This window comes from Bufo gargarizans, chromosome 2 (assembly GCF_014858855.1).
Source record: "Bufo gargarizans isolate SCDJY-AF-19 chromosome 2, ASM1485885v1, whole genome shotgun sequence".
In the NCBI taxonomy this organism is placed as follows: domain Eukaryota; kingdom Metazoa; phylum Chordata; class Amphibia; order Anura; family Bufonidae; genus Bufo; species Bufo gargarizans.
In genome coordinates, this window is record NC_058081.1 from 388,905,189 (window position 1) to 388,925,438 (window position 20,250).

Consider the following 20,250-nt stretch of genomic DNA (forward strand, 5'->3'; position numbering starts at 1 on the left):
CCGACCCACCAAGATGTCCATTTAGATGATGGAATAATTGCATTGTAAACAGGCATTTGCAAAACTGAGCCATAAAGGGGTTGATTCCATGACATCACCTGCTTTCCCTTGGATACGTCTGTATCTCTTTAGGGAAGGTAATGGTAATTTCTTAACCTGTTTGTGGCATACTGGCATGCCAAACTGATGACCTCAGCAGTGTCACTTTGTCTACACAGTCAGGAGCTGGGTAGTTGCTGCTATAAGAAAAAAACAAACGGGGATGGGGGACCCTTTTGTTCACATCACAGAGAAGATGCCCTGTGAGATTATCTATACCTAAATTGTATATGATACAGTCAGTTCAGGCAGTCCTGCTTTAATTTTGGATTTCTATAACTGATATAGGTAGATGGGTCAGAGTCCATAGAAGAGCCCAAGGGCTGTCTGTGATCTTAACGCATATTTAAATATTCATCTTATTCTTGCTAGTACATAGGCTAATGTACTTGCATGCCAGTACACTCAATGATAAAATAATAACGCACCAAGCAGGAGTTGGAATCAAATGAACTTTACATGTGGGAATGTAATGATATATGTAAGTGATTACAAGATTAAAGGGAAAGGATACGTTTATTAAGGAAATCTGTACATTGGAAAGGAGGCTGTAGTAGAGGTGTAGCTAGGCTTTCCAGCACCCAGGGCAAGGATTCATTACGGCGCCCCCATCCCTCACCTCACAACTTTAGTAAATCGGAAAGAGGCTCAATATCAGGATAGCATTCTGCGGCAAATTATATATTTTTTTATACTAAGTTGCGCCTCTAACTCCCCAATGCATAACTATACTTGCCAATCCCACCCAGTCCCCTTAGGGTTACACGTGAATAGCTTAAAACGTAACTTTTAATAATATCCTTACAAATATTTGTATGCCTTTTTTTAGGCATAAAAATAGTCGCAAGCCTCCTTTTTGCAACTATTTAGGAGTGGCGAGTGCTTGTTGGGGGCTGGAACTACTTTGCTGCCTTTGGGCCAAGTAGTTTTCACTCCAGGAGCATGGACTGCAGGAGCTGCACCTAATCATAAATTAGGTTAATCCTCCAAAGATTGGCGTAACAAGCCGTTCTTTGTGAAGGACCCCCAATATACACGTCATAAAATCTATCATGGGGTACATAGTGGTACCAATACACTTTGCTATAAATGAAAGAACCATTCTTATTGCTTCCAGGGTTTCGATGCTGTGTCAGCATGATGTCCGCTGGAACCAGAAAAAGGTCCCTGTGGTAATAGAGCAAAAAGAAAAACACATAAACGGAATGGTAACTGTTAAGGCTACTTTCACACTTGCGTTCAGAACGGATCCGTCTGCATTATATTGTAAAAAAAAAATTCTAAGTGTCAAAGTAGCCTCAGACGGATTCATCCAGACTTTACATTGAAAGTCAACGGGGGACGGATCCGTTTGAAAATTAAGCCATAGTGTGTCATATTCAAACGGATCCGTCCCCTTTGACTTACATTGTAAGTCTGGACGGATCCGTTTGCCTCCGCACGGCCAGGCGGACACCCGAACGAGACTGAACGCTGCCAGACTGATGCATTCTGAGCGGATCCGCATCCACTCAGAATGCATTACCCTGGGTTCAGACCTGAGCGTTCTGAAACGAGCGCTCTGTATGCGAGATTGTACGGGCGTTTACAATCGCGCATACAGAGACAGGCGTGCACACATTGTTGCGCGTTCCCGAATATCTATGTGCGGGAACGCGCGACAAACGCCCCCCAAAAAGCTCAAGATCTTGTTTGAGCGTCGGGCGTTTTTACAGCGCGATCGTACGCGCTGTAAAACGCCCAGGTGAGAACCATTCCCATAGGGAAGCATTGGTTTCTCGTTGTTGAGCGTTTTACAGCGCGTAGGAACGCGCTGTAAAACGCTCAGGTGTGAACTTAGGGTTAGGGCTGGACGGAAGCGTTCAGGGCCGCTTGTGAGAGCCTTTGAACGGAACTCACAAGCGGAGCCCCGAACGCTAGTGTGAAAGTAGCCTAAATCCCCAGCAGGGGGCGCTGTGCTGACCCTGTAAGATTTAGCAATCCAAATGGTATAACAGTGAAATCTAGGGCATTGCTTTCTCCTTTTTACTATCACTTAGTACAAATTTACAGATTGTGCCCCTTTACAGTGGTAATGCCCACATTGTGCCCTCTCACAGTAGTAATGCCCACATGGTGCCTCCTTCACAGTAGTAATGCTCACATTTTGTCCTTTCACAGTAGTTATGCCCGCATTGTGCCCCCTCACAGTGGTAATGCCAATATTCTGCCCCCCCATAGCCCCTCACAGTAGTATTGCCCACATGATTGCCCCTCACATTAGTAATGCCCGCATTCTGCTCCATGAATAAATTGCTGGGTTGTACAGGAGAAGGCTGATTCCTATGCCTGCACCACTGCTCCCACACAGCTCAGCAGCTTCAAGATGTGTTGACTGCTGGGGAACGCTGCAGCTCAGCTGAACTGTGAAGCAGGGAGTAGACGGCTCCCTACATCTAGATCTAAATAAACTGCCCTTGCACGCCCTCAACTTTCTGCGCTCTGGGTACGTGCCTCCATCACACCTTCCTCTCTACAACCCTGGGCTCTAGTATCCTGTTGGGCTGTATCTAGCCTAGATACAAGATGAGATTCAGTTTGGCATGGAGGCATACAGGTTCAGTAAGGTATCCAGTGGCACATTTGTCCAAATGTTGCAGCTGGCCTTGTAGATGCTGCACACTCTTAGGGCAGGTCAAAGAAGTGTTGCAGTCTGGCGGATACATTTCTGAAAAACCCTTGCTGTTTGTGGGCGAGCATTATTCTGCCAGTTGGAAGCGCTGCCATAAGTGGCCGCAGGATATTCTGGACATATTGCTGAGCTGTCAGTTTCCCTCATATCACTACTAGGGTTGATCGAATGTCATATGTAATGGCTCCCCAGAATAGCCTAGATGGCAGGCTATTCGTCAAACTGGCCATCCTTCTTCTCGAAGTTCAGTTATGTATCTCAAACCCTGTCAATTGGGAAAAATGTCTGAGTGCTTCGTAGAGGTATGTCTAGCAGTCAACGATCTCTCACCAAGAAGTACAATACCCAGAAGTAGCCTCTGAGAGCTTTTTTATAAGGCGGCAGGGGAGCAGCAAGCACTTTTACGCCCTCTTGTGGCAATGCTCAGTGTCTAATCAGACCACACCTGTAATAATTTGCATATCTACCTGAGACATAACTACATGCTGAGTCTTACAGTAATCTCACATTTCTATCTGGGTACGTCATTATTATATATTTTTTTTTTAGTGTACATTATTGTGTAAATGGATTAGAAACATTTAATATCAAAAAATGAAATGGTGTGGGAGAAAAAAACTGAAATAACATGTATTTGTGAAGTAAAACAAATATATATTATTTAAAGGGGTGGCCCCATGAATAAGTGTTTTTTTTTGTTAAGTCACATAAAAACATAGCAAGTTTTCAAATGATTTGAAAAAAAGCCATTGGCCCAGATTTACTAATCTTAAACACTATGTTTAGGATTAGTAAATCTGGGCCAACAGGCAATGTAGACCTGCATCAGAATTATTAAAGGGAGTCTGTCACCACATTTCAGCATATTAGACAGATCAAATAGGGTTATATGATCCACCCAGAACTTAAAAACGGTACCTTTGTTGTAGAAAACTGACTTTTCTTTTTGCCGAGAATGAACTTATAAGATTGTTATGAGCCCTCTCAAGTGCCCAGGGCGGTCTCTCAATCCTCGGAGCCCCAGGCAGCACCTCCTCAACGGCTCATAACCCCGCCCTCCGTGCGCCTCTGCCCGCCCGTTTACTCCCCTCCCCTGTCCTTTTCCACTGCGGCTGTGCGGTCCAAATCGTAGCCAGCGCATGCGCAGTAGGTATTGCGATGCCCTGCCAGGAGCGGGCATCGCATTGCGCATGCGCCCGCTACGATTTGGACCGCACAACCACAGTGGAAAAGGACAGGGGAGGGGAGTAAACGGGTGGGCAGTGGCGCACGGAGGGCGGGGTTATGAGCCGTTGAGGAGGTGCTGCCTGGGGCTCCGAGGATTGAGAGACCGCCCTGGGCACTTGAGAGGGCTCATAACATAATCTTATAAGTTCATTTTCAGCAAAAAGAAAAGTCAGTTTTCTACAACAAAGGTACCGTTTTTAAGTTCTGGGTGGATCATATAACCCTATTTGATCGGTCTAATATGCTGAAATGTGGTGACAGACTCCCTTTAATGTCTGGGGAAGAAACTTTTCTCTAACTCTATACCAACTATTGCCTTACTTTGAGGAGACCTTTAGGGCAGAATTTTGGTGCAAAATGCCTCATCTTAGTCCCCACCCTGTTTCCAACAAACCTTTGCCCCTTTGTCCAGTATATCAGGAAGAAAGTATAAAAACCCTAGATATGAAACCCTAGATAGATTTTTGGCTCGGGTATCGGCAAACTCTGGCACTCCAGCTGTTGTGAAACTACAACTCCCAGCATGCTCCGTTCACTTCTTTGGGAGTTCTGAGAATAGCAAGAAAAAAAAAATTGCTGATCTAATTGGATAACCAATGAATCATGTAAAGTATCAAAATAGAATTAATCAAACCGAACGTGAATTAATATAAAATACCTTTAATATATCTCATAGATTGGTAAGGGAACAAAAGTGCCCATATTAAAATTGCTAAAAAGCTAATGACGAACGCCCACAAAAGAAGAGTAAACTAAAAATGAAAATTCTATGGAAGGAATCATAAACAAAAATGTGAATAGGGAGGAAGGGGGGGGAAGGTAAAAAAAAAAAAAGGTGATCTATCCCTACGTCACCCTGTATAACCCTTAGCCCAGGGCGACCTCCTGATGGTTGAGGTTCCCAGTCCCCATTCCTAAAACTGATGTAAGACTATTACAACCCTACAAACATTAAACAAATGGAGCAAAAATGCTGCTAGGTACAAGATGAGACTGGTACAGTATACCCAGACACGTTTCCCCTTCAACTAGAGGTTCATCAGGGGGTAATGAGCATACATAAATATTCAAAAAAAATATGAAAAACGTAGGGATAAAGAGACATAGAGAATCAGATGGTGGCTTATTATACTTGGCTCCCGGACATAGGTGGGACAGGATGAGCCCCAAGATACTATAGTTGCATGTGATGTCCTAAGAAATAGATATAAGGATGCATAAATGTAGTTGCAAATATAAAAAAAAAATAAAGTAAGGTATAAAGTAATTATAATAACACTGAGTCACTTACTGATATATGGAGAGCCCACATACAGATAGTCCGGTCCAAAAAGGAGCATATGCAACTGATGGTAGCGGTACCAGTGTGAAAATTTAAACACCGGCGCTGCATGGAATCTCCAGACGCCGAGAGGGTTACTTCCAGTGCGGTGGAACGCATATTGGAACGCAACACATGACTTCCTGTCAGTGAGATGCGTTGTGAAACGCAAACAGCTTACTGAGGCGCCGGAAATCCCAATAAAGCGATGCAGAGGATAATAAAGGTCCATCAGTGCCTATATTTTTTTTATGGAGAGGGTGATGATCATTATACAAATTAGATAACTGTTGATAGTAGAAAAGGGTCCCATATTAACCCCTTAAAGACACAGCCCTATTTCACCTTAAGGACCAGGCCATTTTTTGCAAATCTGACCAGTGTCACTTTAAGTGCTGATAACTTTAAAACGCTTTTACTTACCTACGCCGTTCTGACATAGTTTTTTTGTCACATATTGTACTTCGTGACACTGCTAAAATTGGATCAAAAAAGTAAATTTTTTTGCATAAAAAATACAAAATTTTTCAAAAATGTGGAAAAATTTGAAAATTTCAAAGTTTCAGTTTCTCTACTTCTGTAATGCATAGTAAAACCCCCAAAAATTGTGATGACTTTACATTCCCCATATGTCTAATTCATGTTTGTATCATTTTGGGAATGATATTTTTTTTTGGGGGGGGATGTTACATAGCTTAGAAGTTTAGAAGAAAATTTTGAAATTTTTCTGAAATTTTCCAAATCCCACTTTTTATGGACCAGTTCAGGTCTGAAGTCACTTTGTGAGGCTTACGTAATAGAAACCATCCAAAAATGACCCCATTTTAGAAACTACACCCCTCAAGGTATTCAAAACGGATTTTACAAACTTTGTTAACCCTTTAGGTCTTCCACAAGACTTCATGGCAAATGGACATAAAGTTTAATCTTTAATATATATATTTTTTTTTTCCATTTTAACTCATTTTTTCCACTAATAAAGTAAGGGTTAACTGCCAAACAAAACTCTATGTGTTGCCCTGATTCTGTAGTTTGCAAAAACACCCCATATGTGGTCGTAAACTACTGTTTGGCCAAACGGCAGGACATAGGAGGGGAACACCATATGGGTTTTGGAAGGCAGATTTTGCAGGACTAGTTTTGTTTTATACCATGTCCCATTTCAAGCCCCCGTTGCACCCCTAGAATAGAAATTCCAAAAAAGTGACTCCATCTAAGAAAGTACACCCCTCAAGGTATTCAAAACTGGGTTTACAAACGTTGTTAACCCTTTAGGTGTTCCACAAGAGTTAATGGCAGATGGAGAAACAATTTAGGAATTTCTATTTTTGGGAAAATTTTCCATTTTAACCCTTACTTTATTACTGGAAAAAATGGGTTAACAGACAAACAAATATCAATATGGGTTGCCCTGATTCTGTAGTTTGCAGAAACACTCCATCTGTGGTCGTAAACTACTATTTGGCTAAACGGCAGGACATGGAAGAAGGGGAAAGCCATATGGTTTTTGGAAGGCAGATTTTGCTGGACTGGTTTATTTACACCATGTACCCTTTCAAGCCCCATGATGCACCCCTAGAGTAGAAACTCCATAAAAGTGACCCCATCTAGGAACCTACGGGATGAGGTGGTTGTTGTTTTGGGACTATTTTAGGGTAAATATGATTTTTGGTTGCTCTATATTACACTTTTTTTAAGGCAAGGTAACAAAAAATGTAAATTCTAAAATTGCTATTTAGTTTTGTGGAACACCTAAAGGGTTAACAAAGTTTGTAAAGTAACTTTTGAATACCTTGAGGGGTGTAGTTTCTTAGATGGGGTAACTTTTCTGGAGTTTCTAATCTAGGCTACATCAGGGGGGGCTTCTAATGGGACATCAAAATCTGCCGTCCAGGAACCATATGGAGTTCCCTTCGTTCTATGCCCTGCCGTGCGGCTATATAGCCATTTACGACCACATATGGGGTGTTTCTGCAAACTACAGAATCAGGGAAATAAATATTTAGTTTTGTTTGGCTGTTAACCCTTGCTTTATTACCGGGAAAGAAAGGATTCAAATGGAAATTTTGCCAACAAATTTGTGTTTTGGCACCGTTTTTATTTAATATTTTTAACGCTGTTCATCCGAAGGGTTTGATCAAATGTTAATTTTATAGGACATATTCTTACAGACGCGGCGATACCTAATATGTCTACATTTTAAAATGTATTTAGATTTTACACTATATTATCATTTTAGGAACCAAAAGAAAAATTATTTTAGTATCTCCATAGCCTGGGAGCTACAGGTTTTTTTTTTTTGTTGGGCGACTAATGTAGGAGCTCATTTTTTGCAGGATGAGATGGCGGTTTTATTGGCACTAATTGGGGGTGCATTTTTTTTAACGCTGTTCATCCGGAGGGGGGTTGGGTTAAATGTTATTTTTATAGAGAAGATTTTTACGGACGAAGCCCAATATGTATGGATCTTAGACTTTGGAGACACTAAGCAGGCATCCTCAAACTGCAGCCCTCCAGATGTTGTAAAACTACAATTCCCACCATGCCCTGCTGATGGCTGTAGGTTGTCTGGGCATGCTGGGAGTTATAGTTTTACAACATCTGGAGGGCCGCAGTTTGAGGATGCCTGCACTAAAACTATGGGGGAAAAAATGTGTTTCCGTGTCTCCAAAGTCTGAGAGCCATAGTTTTTTATGTTCTCTAGGGGACTGTTGGGGATTATAAAAATGTTGTACTCCATGGAAGTGTGATACTCCCTGAAGCAATCGATAACGCAGAGGCCCGGATGATCAGGGCAAGTGTCACATTGAGTGGTGGTGTCCTTCCATATCTACCTCTTGTGACACACTCTGCATCTTTTTGGGGTTCTTCCCTTCTTTCCAGTATGGGGGACCACACCTGGAAAATGTTGGCCAGGGACGATCCGGGCGCCTCCAATTCCCGAGGTACTCCGGCCTGCTCTTTCCCGGTCCGAAAAGATCAGGTCCTTGAGGACTGCCTCATAGAATTGGGGGAATGTCCCTGTGCTGCCAGCGCTTCAGAATAGTACAAAAGCGTTGTACAAGGCAACCTGTACCAAGTAGACCGCAACTTTTTTGTACCATGCCCGGGTTTTGCGCATGGCGTTATATGGCTTGAGGACTTGATCAGAGAGATCAACTCCTCCCATATACCGATTGTAGTCGACAATACAATCGGGCTTGAGGACCGTTGCCGCGGTACCTAGCACAGGGACAGGGGTGATGCCATTACCGTGGATTGTGTACCATACAAAGACATCCCTCTTGTCCTTATACCTGACCAGCAACAGGTTTCCACTGGTAAGGGCACGGGTCTCACCCCTGCGGATAGGTACCTGGAGGGGGTAGGCAGGGAGGCCACGCTGATTTTTCCGCACGGTCCCACAAGCGAACGTGGATCTGGTGGCGAGGGACTGGAACAAGGGGATACTAGTATAAAAGTTATCCACGTAAAAGTTATCTAGCAGTGGGTACATAAGGTCCCACACGAGTTTCCCACTAACACCCAGAGTGGGGGGACATTCTGGGGGTTGAATATGGGAATCTCGCACCTTGTACATCACGAAATTTGTAAGTGTACCCTGAGGCACTCTAACAAATTTTGTACAGCTTCACGCCATACCTCGCCCGCTTAGTGGGAATGTATTGGCAGAAACTGAGTCTCCCCTTGAACGCAACGAGAGACTCATCAACCGCGACCTCCCTTCCAGGTACCTAGGCCTGCGCAAATTTGGCCCCGAAGTGATCGATGACTGGCCATATCTTATACAGACGGTCATAGGCAGGATCACCTCGGGGGGGGGGGGGGGGGGGGGACGACATGCTGCATTATCTGAATAATGCAGACATTTCCGGATGGCCTCCAACTGGGAGCATGTCATGGCCATAGTGTAGAGTGGGGTCTTGTAGAGGACATCCCTACTCCAGTATTGCCTGACACTGGGTTTTTGCACTAGACCCATGTGCAGCACGAGGCCCCAAAATGTCCTCCTCTCGGCTGCACTGACCGGCATTCAGCCACCGGGTCTAGCCAAAGACAAGCCCGGGTGTTGAGCGACGAACTGTTGGGCCTACAGGTTCGTCTGCTCCACCATCAGATTCACAAATAGGTCACTGAAAAAAAAACTAAAAAAGTCAATTTCACTAGATTCCTGGATTGCCAACAAAATCTGGAATCTTGGGCTCAAAATCCACTGGGGGACACCAGCTAAGTTCACCGGCAGGGGGCTCTGGTGGGCTTATTTGGTGGGCTGGGAAACCAGTGCGAACCCCAGGGCGGCTCGTACTAGGGTGGGCCACAGGGTCCCTAGCATATGGGGCCCCTGGCTCCGCCTGGCGGCGTCTCCGCCGCCTTTGGGGCTCATCGTCATCAGATGATGATGAGGAGGATGCGGATGACAAGAGGAACGTGGGGTCATCCTCACTGGGGCTCTCTGAGTTGGAGGCAATCTGGGCGTATGGCTCCTTCACAGAGAACATCCGGCGGGCCATGGGTATGTATGTGTGTATGTGTGTGTGTGTGTGTGTGTGTAACCTTTATTGTATGTGCGTGTGTGTGGAGGCACGAGTGTTCGCGTACTAAAAAGTTAACAAAAAAAATGGGCAAGTGTTAGGAAAAAAAGTTCAAACTTGCTGATCAGCGGTGGTGTGGGGGGCAAGTGGCAGGGCATCCTGATTTCAGCCGGCATCCTGTTCCGATTAACCTCTGCCGCGCCACAATCGCGATTTAAACCCATGATGTACCGTTACGTCATGTGTCCATAAGGGGTTAAATTCTAGGGGGCCCACTAGACTGAAATGAAAGATGCGGTGACAAAGTATATGTCACCACTATATACCGTAGGTGCTTTTTGCATTGATAAAGGCAGGTTGAGGACTATAATAATAACTGAGACCAAGCAATTACAAAACAAAGAAACACAGAGAAGGTGTATAAAATAAAACAGGTAAAAGTCAATCTTTCATTCGCTTCTTTTTCAGTTCTGAGAACAGCCAAGCAAGTGTGCATGCTGGCAGTCGTGGTTTTACCACAGCTAGAGTTCTAAAGGTTGCTGACCCCTGCTCTAGATATTGCTGTTACATCCATGTCATGGCGCCCCATAGTGTTTTAATTCCCTCTTAGAACATCCATTTGTTTAGTGCTGGTGGTCAGACGTCCCAGATTCCCTTATACCCTGGCAGCAGACTGATCCCTGCTATTGTGTAGGTTAGCCGATAAGAGTGCACTGAAGGCATTTTTGGCCACTAGATATGACAAATGCCAACCAATAAAGCGGCAGGGGGATGTCACCTTTTTGTGTTTTTCTTTATGCGATTGTGCTGGCGCCAATCCTCTACTTTGTCCATTTATCTAGGCTATAACTATGCTCCCCATGCACACAAAACATTTTCCTCTCCGGTCATGTTCACATTTAGCAGTTTGTATAATGCACGAGAATGCAGTTTTACAAAGATCTGTCTGAAAGTCAATGGTAGGAATATGCCTCTATAGGCATAGGGATGCATACGTCTGCAGTATATATTTTGCTTTTTTCCAATGTATGTGACTCATGTAGTTTCCAAGCATGATGCAAAGAGAGGATAATAGGACCTCCTGCCAGATGCAATTATTGGTTTTGTTGTTCCTTACATAAGTGAGAACAGTTTCTTTTATGTCAGATTTATTGCAGTAGGTGATTGGAAGCGGTGTGGTTAAAGGGAGTCTGTCACCTCCATATGGCCATATACAGTGCTTACATGGCTCTGTAGCACACCTATACAGGATTGTAACGGTACCTTTGTTCTTTTCTTGAGACTTGCACCAGCAGGAAAAACAAAGTTTAATTCATATGCAAATGAGCACTCGCAAGTGACCAGGGGCGGCGTTCAGTGTGTAAGTGCCCAAGCTGCTCTGCCTTCTTTTCACTTTACTCCTCCCCAGCCTCTTCCTTTGCCCACCCTGGAAAGTCTCTTGCCTCATCGATAGGTCCGGACTTGGAGGGCGGGCAAAGGAAGAGGCTGGGGAGGAGTAAAGTGATGTAAGCACTGTATATGACCATATGGAGGTGACAGACTCCCTTTAAAAACTATTGCAAATGAGTGATGGATGGGTAAAATTTATTGTGACTTTTAAAGTGGACCTGTCACAATAAAATGCAGTGCAATTGTAGGCAGCATGTTATAGAGCAGGGGGAGCTGAGCAGATTAATACATAGTTTTATGGGAAAAGATTCAGTAAAACTTGCCTTCAAATCTCTGCTATTTCAGATTTCATTGTACATGGGGGAGGTGTTATCGGTGGCTGACAGCTATATCTATATGCACACTTATATAGAAAATGCTGGTAACATTAATAACACCTGTGTATAATAAAGTCAGAAAGAGGAGAGATATAACTGTATAAAATATACGTTTTACGGAATCTTTTCCTACAAGATCAGTCTGCTCAGCTCCTCCTGCTCTATAACATGCTGCCTGCAGATTGCACTGTATTTTGTGGTATGTAACTTTTATTATTCCCGTTAAAATAAGTGAGACGGTGTTACTAAAATTTCTTGCGGTGCTTGTAGGCAGCTGTTAGGCGAGGGACGAGTAATGTTCCTGCGGCTGGGGGTCGCTCTTTTTTCAGGGCGAGTGCTCTGACTACAGCCAGTAAGCCTATCTCCCCACTCTAGACTAGAGCAGTGATAGGCAACCTGCGGCTCTCCAGCTGTTGCAAAACTACAACTCCCACCATGCCCTGCTGTAGGCTGAAAGCTGTAGGCAGTCTTTGCATGCTGGGAGTTGTAGTTCTGCAACAGCTGGAGAGCCGCAGGTTGCCTATCACTGGAGCATGAGGGTCAGAAACAATTAGGCATAGCTGAGAAGCAATTAACGAGCATATCACGCAACACTACCATTTTAGTGACCCTGTCTCACTAATTTAGGCTACTTTCACACTTGCGTTTGGGGCTCCGCTTGTGAGTTCCGTTTGAAGGCTCTGACAAGCGGCCCCGAACGGATCCGTACAGCCCCAATGCATTCTGCGTGGATGCGGATCCGCTCGGAATGCATCAGTCTGGCACAGTTTGTCCTCCGCTCCGCTCAGCAGGCGGACACCCGAATTGAAGCGTTCGGATGTCCGCCTGGCCGTGCGGAGGCAAAATTGTTGAGACTACTGAGTAATCAGATAGGCTGTCAGATCTGACAGCCTATGGCCTCATGCACACGACCGTTGTGTGCATCCGTGGCCGTTGTGCCGTTTTCCGTTTTTTTTCGCGGACCCATTGACTTTCAATGGGTCCGTGGAAAAATCGGAAAATGCACTGTTTTGCAGCCGAGGCCGTGATCCGTGTATCCTGTCCGTCAAAAAAATAAGACCTGTCCTATTTTTTGGACGGACAACGGTTCACGGACCCATTCAAGTCAATGGGTCCGTGAAAGAACACGGATGCACACAAGATTGGCATCCGTGTCCGTGATCCGTGGCCGTAGGTTGCTTTCATACAGACGGATCCGAAGATCCGTCTGCATAAAAGCTTGTTCAGATCTAAGTTTTCACTTCGTGAAAACTCATATCAGACAGTATATTCTAACACAGAGGCGTTCCCATGGTGATGGGGACGCTTCTAGTTAGAATACACTACAAACTTTGTACAAGACTTCCCCCTGCTGCCTGGCAGCACCCGATCTCTTACAGGGGGATATGATAGCACAATTCACCCCTTCAGGTGCGGCACCTGAAGGGGTTAATTGTACTATCATATCCCCCTGTAAGAGATCAGGGCTGCCAGGCAGCAGGGGGCAGACCCCCCCCCTCCCCAGTTTGAATATCGTTGGTGGCACAGTGTGCGCCCCCCATCGGGCCCCCCCTTCCTCCCTCTATTGTTATAAATCGTTGGTGGCACAGTGTGCGCCCCCCATCGGCCCCCCTCCCTCTATAGCAGTAACAACATTGGTGGCAGTGTGCGGCCTCCCATCTCTTCCCCCCCCCCCCCCCCCCCGATAATTGGTGGCAGCGGAGTTCCGATCGGAGTCCCAGTTTAATTGCTGGGGCTCCGATCGGTAACCATGGCAACCAGGAAGCTACTGCAGCCCTGGTTGCCATGGTTACTTAGCAATAGTACAACAGTAGAAGATTCATACTTACCTGCTTGCTGCTGCAATGTCTGTGACCGGCCGGGAGCTCCTCCTACTGGTAAGTGACAGCAATGCGCCGCACAGACCTGTCACTTACCAGTAGGTGGAGCTCCCGGCCGGACACAGACATCGCAGCAGCAAGCAGGTAACTATGAATCTTCTACTATTGTACTATTGCTAAGTAACCATGGCAACCAGGACTGCAGTAACGTCCTGGTTGCCATGGTTACCGATCGGAGCCCCAGGGATTAAACTGGGACTCCGATCGGAACTCCGCTGCCACCAATGATCGGGGGAGGGGGGGGGGGGAGATGGGAGGCCGCACACTGGCCACCAATGTTGTTACTGCTATAGAGGGAGGGGGGCCGATGGGGGGCGCACACTGTGCCACCAACGATTTATAACAATAGAGGGAGGAAGGGGGGGCCGATGGGGGGCGCACACTGTGCCACCAACGATTTATTACACTAGAGGGAGGAAGGGGGGTCCGATGGGGGGCGCACACTGTGCCACCAATGATTTATTACACTAGAGGGAGGACGGGGGGCCTGATGGGGGGCGCACACTGTGCCACCAACGATATTCAAACTGGGGAGGGGGGGTCTGCCCCCTGCTGCCTGGCAGCCCTGATCTCTTACAGGGGGATATGATAGTACAATTAACCCCTTCAGGTGCCGCACCTGAAGGGGTTAATTGTGCTATCATATCCCCCTGTAAGAGATCGGGTGCTGCCAGGCAGCAGGGGGCAGTCATGTACACAGTTTTTCAGTATATTCTAACCTGAAGCGTCCCCATCACCATGGGAACGCCTCTGTGTTAGAATATACTGTCGGATCTGAGTTTCACGATGTAGCTCATATCCGACAGTATATTCTAACATAGAGGCGTTCCCATGGTGATGGGGACGCTTCAAGTTAAAATATACCATCGGATTGGAGAAAACTCCAATCCGATGGTATAAAAGAACTCCAGACTTTACATTGAAAGTCAATGGGGACGGATCAGTTTGAAATGGCACCATATTGTGTCAACGTCAAACGGATCCGTCCCCATTGACTTGCATTGTAATTCAGGACGGATCCGTTTGGCTCCACACGGCCAGGCGGACACCAAAACGACTTTTTTTTTCATGTCCGTGGATCCTCCAAAAATCAAGGAAGACCCACGGACGAAAAAACGGTCACGGATCACGGACCTACGGACCCCGTTTTTGCGGACCGTGAAAATAAACTGTCCTGTGCATGAGGCCTATCTCACACTGTGTCATCTATATGTTAAACACTTTATTGCATGCTTCAATAATTCCATGCACTGCACAAATTCTCTTTCTGGTATGGACAAGTAGCACTGTTCACCCTGAGTGTCAGAGAAAAAGAGGTTACTAATGACAGCTGACATGACGTTCTGCTGGTCTTTATACATAACTCACTTAAAGGGAATCGGTCACCAGTGACCTCCCTATCAATCTGTTTGCATAGTCACATAGGTTAAAACACAGTTTTTCTTTTGTTGATCCGAAGCTCTGTTCTGGAATTGTGATACTTTTTCTTAAAGGGGTTGTCCGGCCATATATTTTGATGACTCCACCGATCATCTGTTTAAGGAGGAGGTGTCGCTCCATGCCAGCACTGCTTCCTCACAATGCACATTGTCTCAAAAGTGCAGCGCAATGATGAATGGAGCCAGTACGTATAATTACATTGTGCCGCCACTCCACAGGAGATGACGTGTAGTCTAATGCCCTGGAAGTGGCGATCGCAAAGAGACAATCCTTTTAATATACAAGTTAGTGGAATTTGGTGCAATGAGCGTGTCACCATTGTTCTTGTTGCATCCAAGCTCCACTCATTTGTGGCCAGCAGGTCCCTCACTGCCTGGCCCTGACAATCAAAGCAGTCAGGGAGGAGCTGGCCACAGAAAGAAGTGGAGTTGGGTGCAACAAGAATAATGGCGATGCCGTAGGAAGGTTGCTGGTGACAGATTCCCTTCAAATTTATGTCTATTATTCTGCTGCTGATTGGGTCCACCTCTGCAGCACCATTCACCTGTGGACCTGATGACCTTATCAGGACCTGTCTTGTTCATGTCTCAATTATATGGTCACTCTGATACTCCATCATGTTGCCCACAGGTGCAGAAACAAACTTTCCTGGTAGTGTGATCAACTAGATCAGAATAACAAGCTGAAGTACCCGTTCTTGTCTGTAAAACTGATCTAAAACTGAAATAGGCTTTGGTCTTGTCTCAATATTCAGTGTACATTCCTGTAAATTACACAGGGTGAGATTTGTCAAGAATTGATCTCCAGCACGGTGGAGCAAAATGCATCAAAATTATTAAGAGATGCATGCCTCTTTAATAATTATGGTGCATCTCAGCTGATACATGAACCAGAATCTCAAAAGCTACGTATGCCAGCTAGGAGCTGGCTTGGTTTCACGTATTACTTGCGCCTGAAAACTGACGTAAGTAATGATACATGTGTCAGGCTGCTCCCATGGCCCACCTACTTTATTTTTTTTTAAAAAAGGAAAAAAAAGTGGTAAGTGTTGCAGAAAAGGATCAAAAGGTTGCAACTTAAAAATAAAACGGTGCTTGTGTAAAACTTGTAACTTTCTGATGCCACAATTCTGGATAAATCTCCACCATTGTGCACTGAATATACAGGTCCTTCTAAAAAAAATTGCATATTGTGATAAAGTTCATTATTTTCTGTAATGTACTGATAAACATTAGACTTTCATATATTTTAGATTCATTACACACCAACTGAAGTAGTTCAAGCCTTTTATTGTTTTAATATTGATGATTTTGGCATACAGCTCATGAAAACCCCAAATTCCTATCTAAAAAAATTAGCATATCATGAAAAGGTTCTCTAAACGAGCTATTAACCTAATCATCTGAATTAACTAATTAACTCTAAACACCTGCAAAAGATTCCTGAGGCTTTTAAAAACTCCCAGCCTGGTTCATTACTCAAAACCGCAATCATGGGTAAGACTGCCGACCTGACTGCTGTCCAGAAGGCCATCATTGACACCCTCAAGCAAGAGGGTAAGACACAGAAAGAAATTTCTGAACAAATAGGCTGTTCCCAGAGTGCTGTATCAAGGCACCTCAGTGGGAAGTCTGTGGGAAGGGAAAAGTGTGGCAGAAAACGCTGCACAGCGAGAAGAGGTGACCGGACCCTGAGGAAGATTGTGGAGAAGGACCGATTCCAGACCTTGGGGGACCTGCGGAAGCAGTGGACTGAGTCTGGAGTAGAAACATCCAGAGCCACCGTGTACAGGCGTGTGCAGGAAATGGGCTACAGGTGCCGCATTCCCCAGGTCAAGCCACTTTTGAACCATAAATAGCGGCAGAAGCGCCTGACCTGGGCTACAGAGAAGCAGCACTGGACTGTTGCTCAGTGTTCCAAAGTACTTATTTTTTCGGATGAAAGCAAATTTTGCATGTCATTCGGAAATCAAGGTGCCAGAGTCTGGAGGAAGACTGGGGAGAGGGAAATGCCAAAATGCCTGAAGTCCAGTGTCAAGTACCCACAGTCAGTGATGGCCTGGGGTGCCATGTCAGCTGCTGGTGTTGGTCCACTGTGTTTTATCAAGGGCAGGGTCAATGCAGCTAGCTATCAGGAGATTTTGGAGCACTTCATGCTTCCATCTGCTGAAAAGCTTTATGGAGATGAAGATTTCATCTTTCAGCACGACCTGGCACCTGCTCACAGTGCCAAAACCACTGGTAAATGGTTTACTGACCATGGTATTACTGTGCTCAATTGGCCTGCCAACTCTCCTGACCTGAACCCCATAGAGAATCTGTGAGATATTGGGAAGAGAAAGTTGAGAGACGCAAGACCCAACACTCTGGATGAGCTTAAAGGGATTCTGTCACCTCCCCTAAGGCAAAAAACGATTTAAAACCAGCCATGCAGCACAGCTTACCTGGATTAGGCTGTGCTGTTCAATCTTGAAATCCGTCCAGCAGTTAGTTCAAAAAACGAGTTTGATCAATGAGGAAATGCGTCCTGAAGGTGCCCAGAGGGGCGTTTTTTTCTTCTGAGAGAGCCCAGTCCCGCCCCTTTTTTAGTGCCCAGCCCGCCTTCCTTTTACTTCCTAACCGCCGCCCCCAGCCTGCCACAGCCTCCCCTTCCTCTCCTCCCCCTCCCTCTTGCCGAACGAAGTCTCGCACAGGCGCAGTACCCACTGAGGGCTGCGCCTGTGCGATCATCAGGAGACTGAGGGCGGCAGCTTCATCTTCGTCACTGGGCATGCGCCGAGCCCAGTGACGTCCGATGCTCGCTCTTCCCTCAGTCAGCAGGGAAGAGCGAGCATCGGACGTCACTGGGCTCGGCGCATGCCCAGTGACGAAGATGAAGCTGCCGCCCTCAGTCTCCTGATGATCGCACAGGCGCAGCCCTCAGTGGGTACTGCGCCTGTGCGAGACTTCGTTCGGCGTGAGGGAGGGGGAGGAGAGGCAGGAGAGGCTGTGGCAGGCTGGGGGCGGCAGTTAGAAAATACAAGGAAGGCGGGCTGGGCACTGAAAGAGGGGCGGGACTGGGCTCTCTCAGAAGAAAAAAACGCCCCTCTGGGCACCTTCAGGACGCATTTCCTCATTGATCAAACTAGTTTTTTGAACTAACTGCTGGACGGATTTCAAGATTGAACAGCACAGCCTAATCCAGGTAAGCTGTGCTGCATGGCTGGTTTTAAATCGTTTTTTGCCTTAGGGGAGGTGACAGAATCCCTTTAAGGCCGCTATCGAAGCATCCTGGGCCTCCATAACACCTCAGCAGTGCCACAGGCTGATTGCCTCCATGCCACGCCGCATTGAAGCAGTCATTTCTGCAAAAGGATTCCCGACCAAGTATTGAGTGCATAACTGAACATAATTATTTGAAGGGTGACTTTTCTTATATTGGTCGGATGAAATATGCTAATTTTTTTAGATAGGAATTTGGGGTTTTCATGAGCTGTATGCCAAAATCATCAATATTAAAACAATAAAAGGCTTGAACTACTTCAGTTGTGTGTAATGAATCTAAAATATATGAAAGTCTAATGTTTATCAGTACATTACCGAAAATAATGAACTTTATCACAATATGCTTTTTTTTTTTTTTTTTTTTTTTTTTTTTTTTTTTTTTAGAAGGACCTATATATTTGGCATTAATATGCACAGAAGGGTTAACTTTTGGGATAAATGTAATTAATTACAGAATGTTTTTAATATGATTTTCATTACACATAAGCCTCACAAATTAAAAAGATGTAAGATGAAAGCCCCTTGTGTCCTGCAAAAATGTCCTGCAAAAAATAAAAAATAGAAAATGAAGTAAAAAATTGTGGAAGATTAGACATTTGAGCACAAATCACACCCAGCATATGACAATTGTTGTCTTCTGTATATCCCGTGATGCATTTACGAAGAGTGTCTGTACTGATCACCAGCTAACATACTGTTATGTATTTCAGAGATTGACATCACATGTTGGGACTCTGACCCGGTCATGGAAGAAGAGGAAGAAGATGAAGAAGGAGGCGGCTTTGGTGAAAGTGCTTAGTAATCCCTTCTCCATTTACATGTGACTAAAATACGTGACACAGCCGTTTAACAGCAAAGTATTGTAGTAATGGCTGAGGCTTCTGCCCCTGCTGGAGCCATGCTCGTACGACTCTGCCTGCTTCCCCCTCTCTTTACCACCATATGTGATTTTGGGGGGTAGGAGACAGGTTGTCATTTTCTTTACCTCCTTTCAGTTATTATTTTCTATATATTCTAATAAGCCAGTCATAGCCTTGCTGGCATCTCTCTGCTTTATTTGACACGATTTTGGGGATTGCTATTAACCCCTCTAGGTTGCGCAGAACTTGTGCATCAGATCCAGGAGCAGCAGCCAAGCGCCTGGTTCCCTCAGTGTTATTAGCTGGATTTTTTTTTTTTATTCTTTTTTTTTGACCAGCCTGTGCCGACTGCCTTTTGCATTCGGATTGAAGGATGCAAAGAGGATTTCATGTTGTAGTTTTATCTTTGTAACTTGTTCCTGCAGCTTTTTGAGGAAGCAAAATAGAAACTTATGGCAATAATTAACTCTTAATACCCCTGCACAACCCTGTGGGGCAGGGGGCATATTTTCCACTGTAGCATCCCCCCCTTTTCCTTCATATTATTCATTTGCTCAGTGCTCCTATTTATTCCCTGGATGCGGGGGTGCCATGCCTTGTTCTTGGATCATAAGCTCCTGCTGGTAGGCTAGTGAAGATGAAGGGAAGTTGTGCACACAGATATTTTTTTCTGTTGACCACCTCTTTGACTCCTTGCGCCTTCTCATTTCATGACCTACAGCAAAGCTTCATTTTCTTTTTCCATGTTTAGTAACGTTCTGAAAGCACAACACTGTACAGACTGTGCTCGTGTGTTAATAAAGGAGTTTGGATCCAAATGTGGACTATTGTGGTTATTTTAGAAAGTGGGCTTTATGGTCCAAATTGAACTAATTTTGACAATTTGATCATTTAATGGATACTCTTTGTTGGCTGATTTAGAATTTAACACTACTGGAACTGATCACCCCCACCCCCCTTTTTAAAAATGCTGATGGTAATCTAAAGTCTATATAGTACATATGCAGCATTTGAGGTCTTGACATTTTTATCTCGTATACTTTGCTGATACTGTATCAAGCCTCATCCACACGTCAGTGTTTTGTTCAGTGATTTCCATCAGTGATTGTCAGCCAAAACCAGGATTGGAGCCTCATCTGTTCTATCTTTAGAGCCACACCTGGTTTGGCTAAAAAAATCACTGACAGAACA

At 45.1% G+C, this 20,250-nt stretch overlaps 1 protein-coding gene across 2 annotated transcripts in view; it reads left to right on the forward strand.

Moving 5' to 3' along the window:
• Window positions 1-19,877, forward strand: part of DBN1 (drebrin 1) — a 132,859-nt gene extending 112,982 nt beyond the window's left edge. For both annotated transcript variants that reach the window (XM_044277733.1, XM_044277734.1), the window contains exon 13: window positions 18,910-19,877. In XM_044277733.1, the coding sequence (XP_044133668.1) occupies window positions 18,910-18,998 (89 nt within the window). In that variant the 3' untranslated portion in view covers window positions 18,999-19,877. The remainder of the gene's footprint in view (window positions 1-18,909) is intronic.
• Window positions 19,878-20,250: the final 373 nt, after the last annotated feature.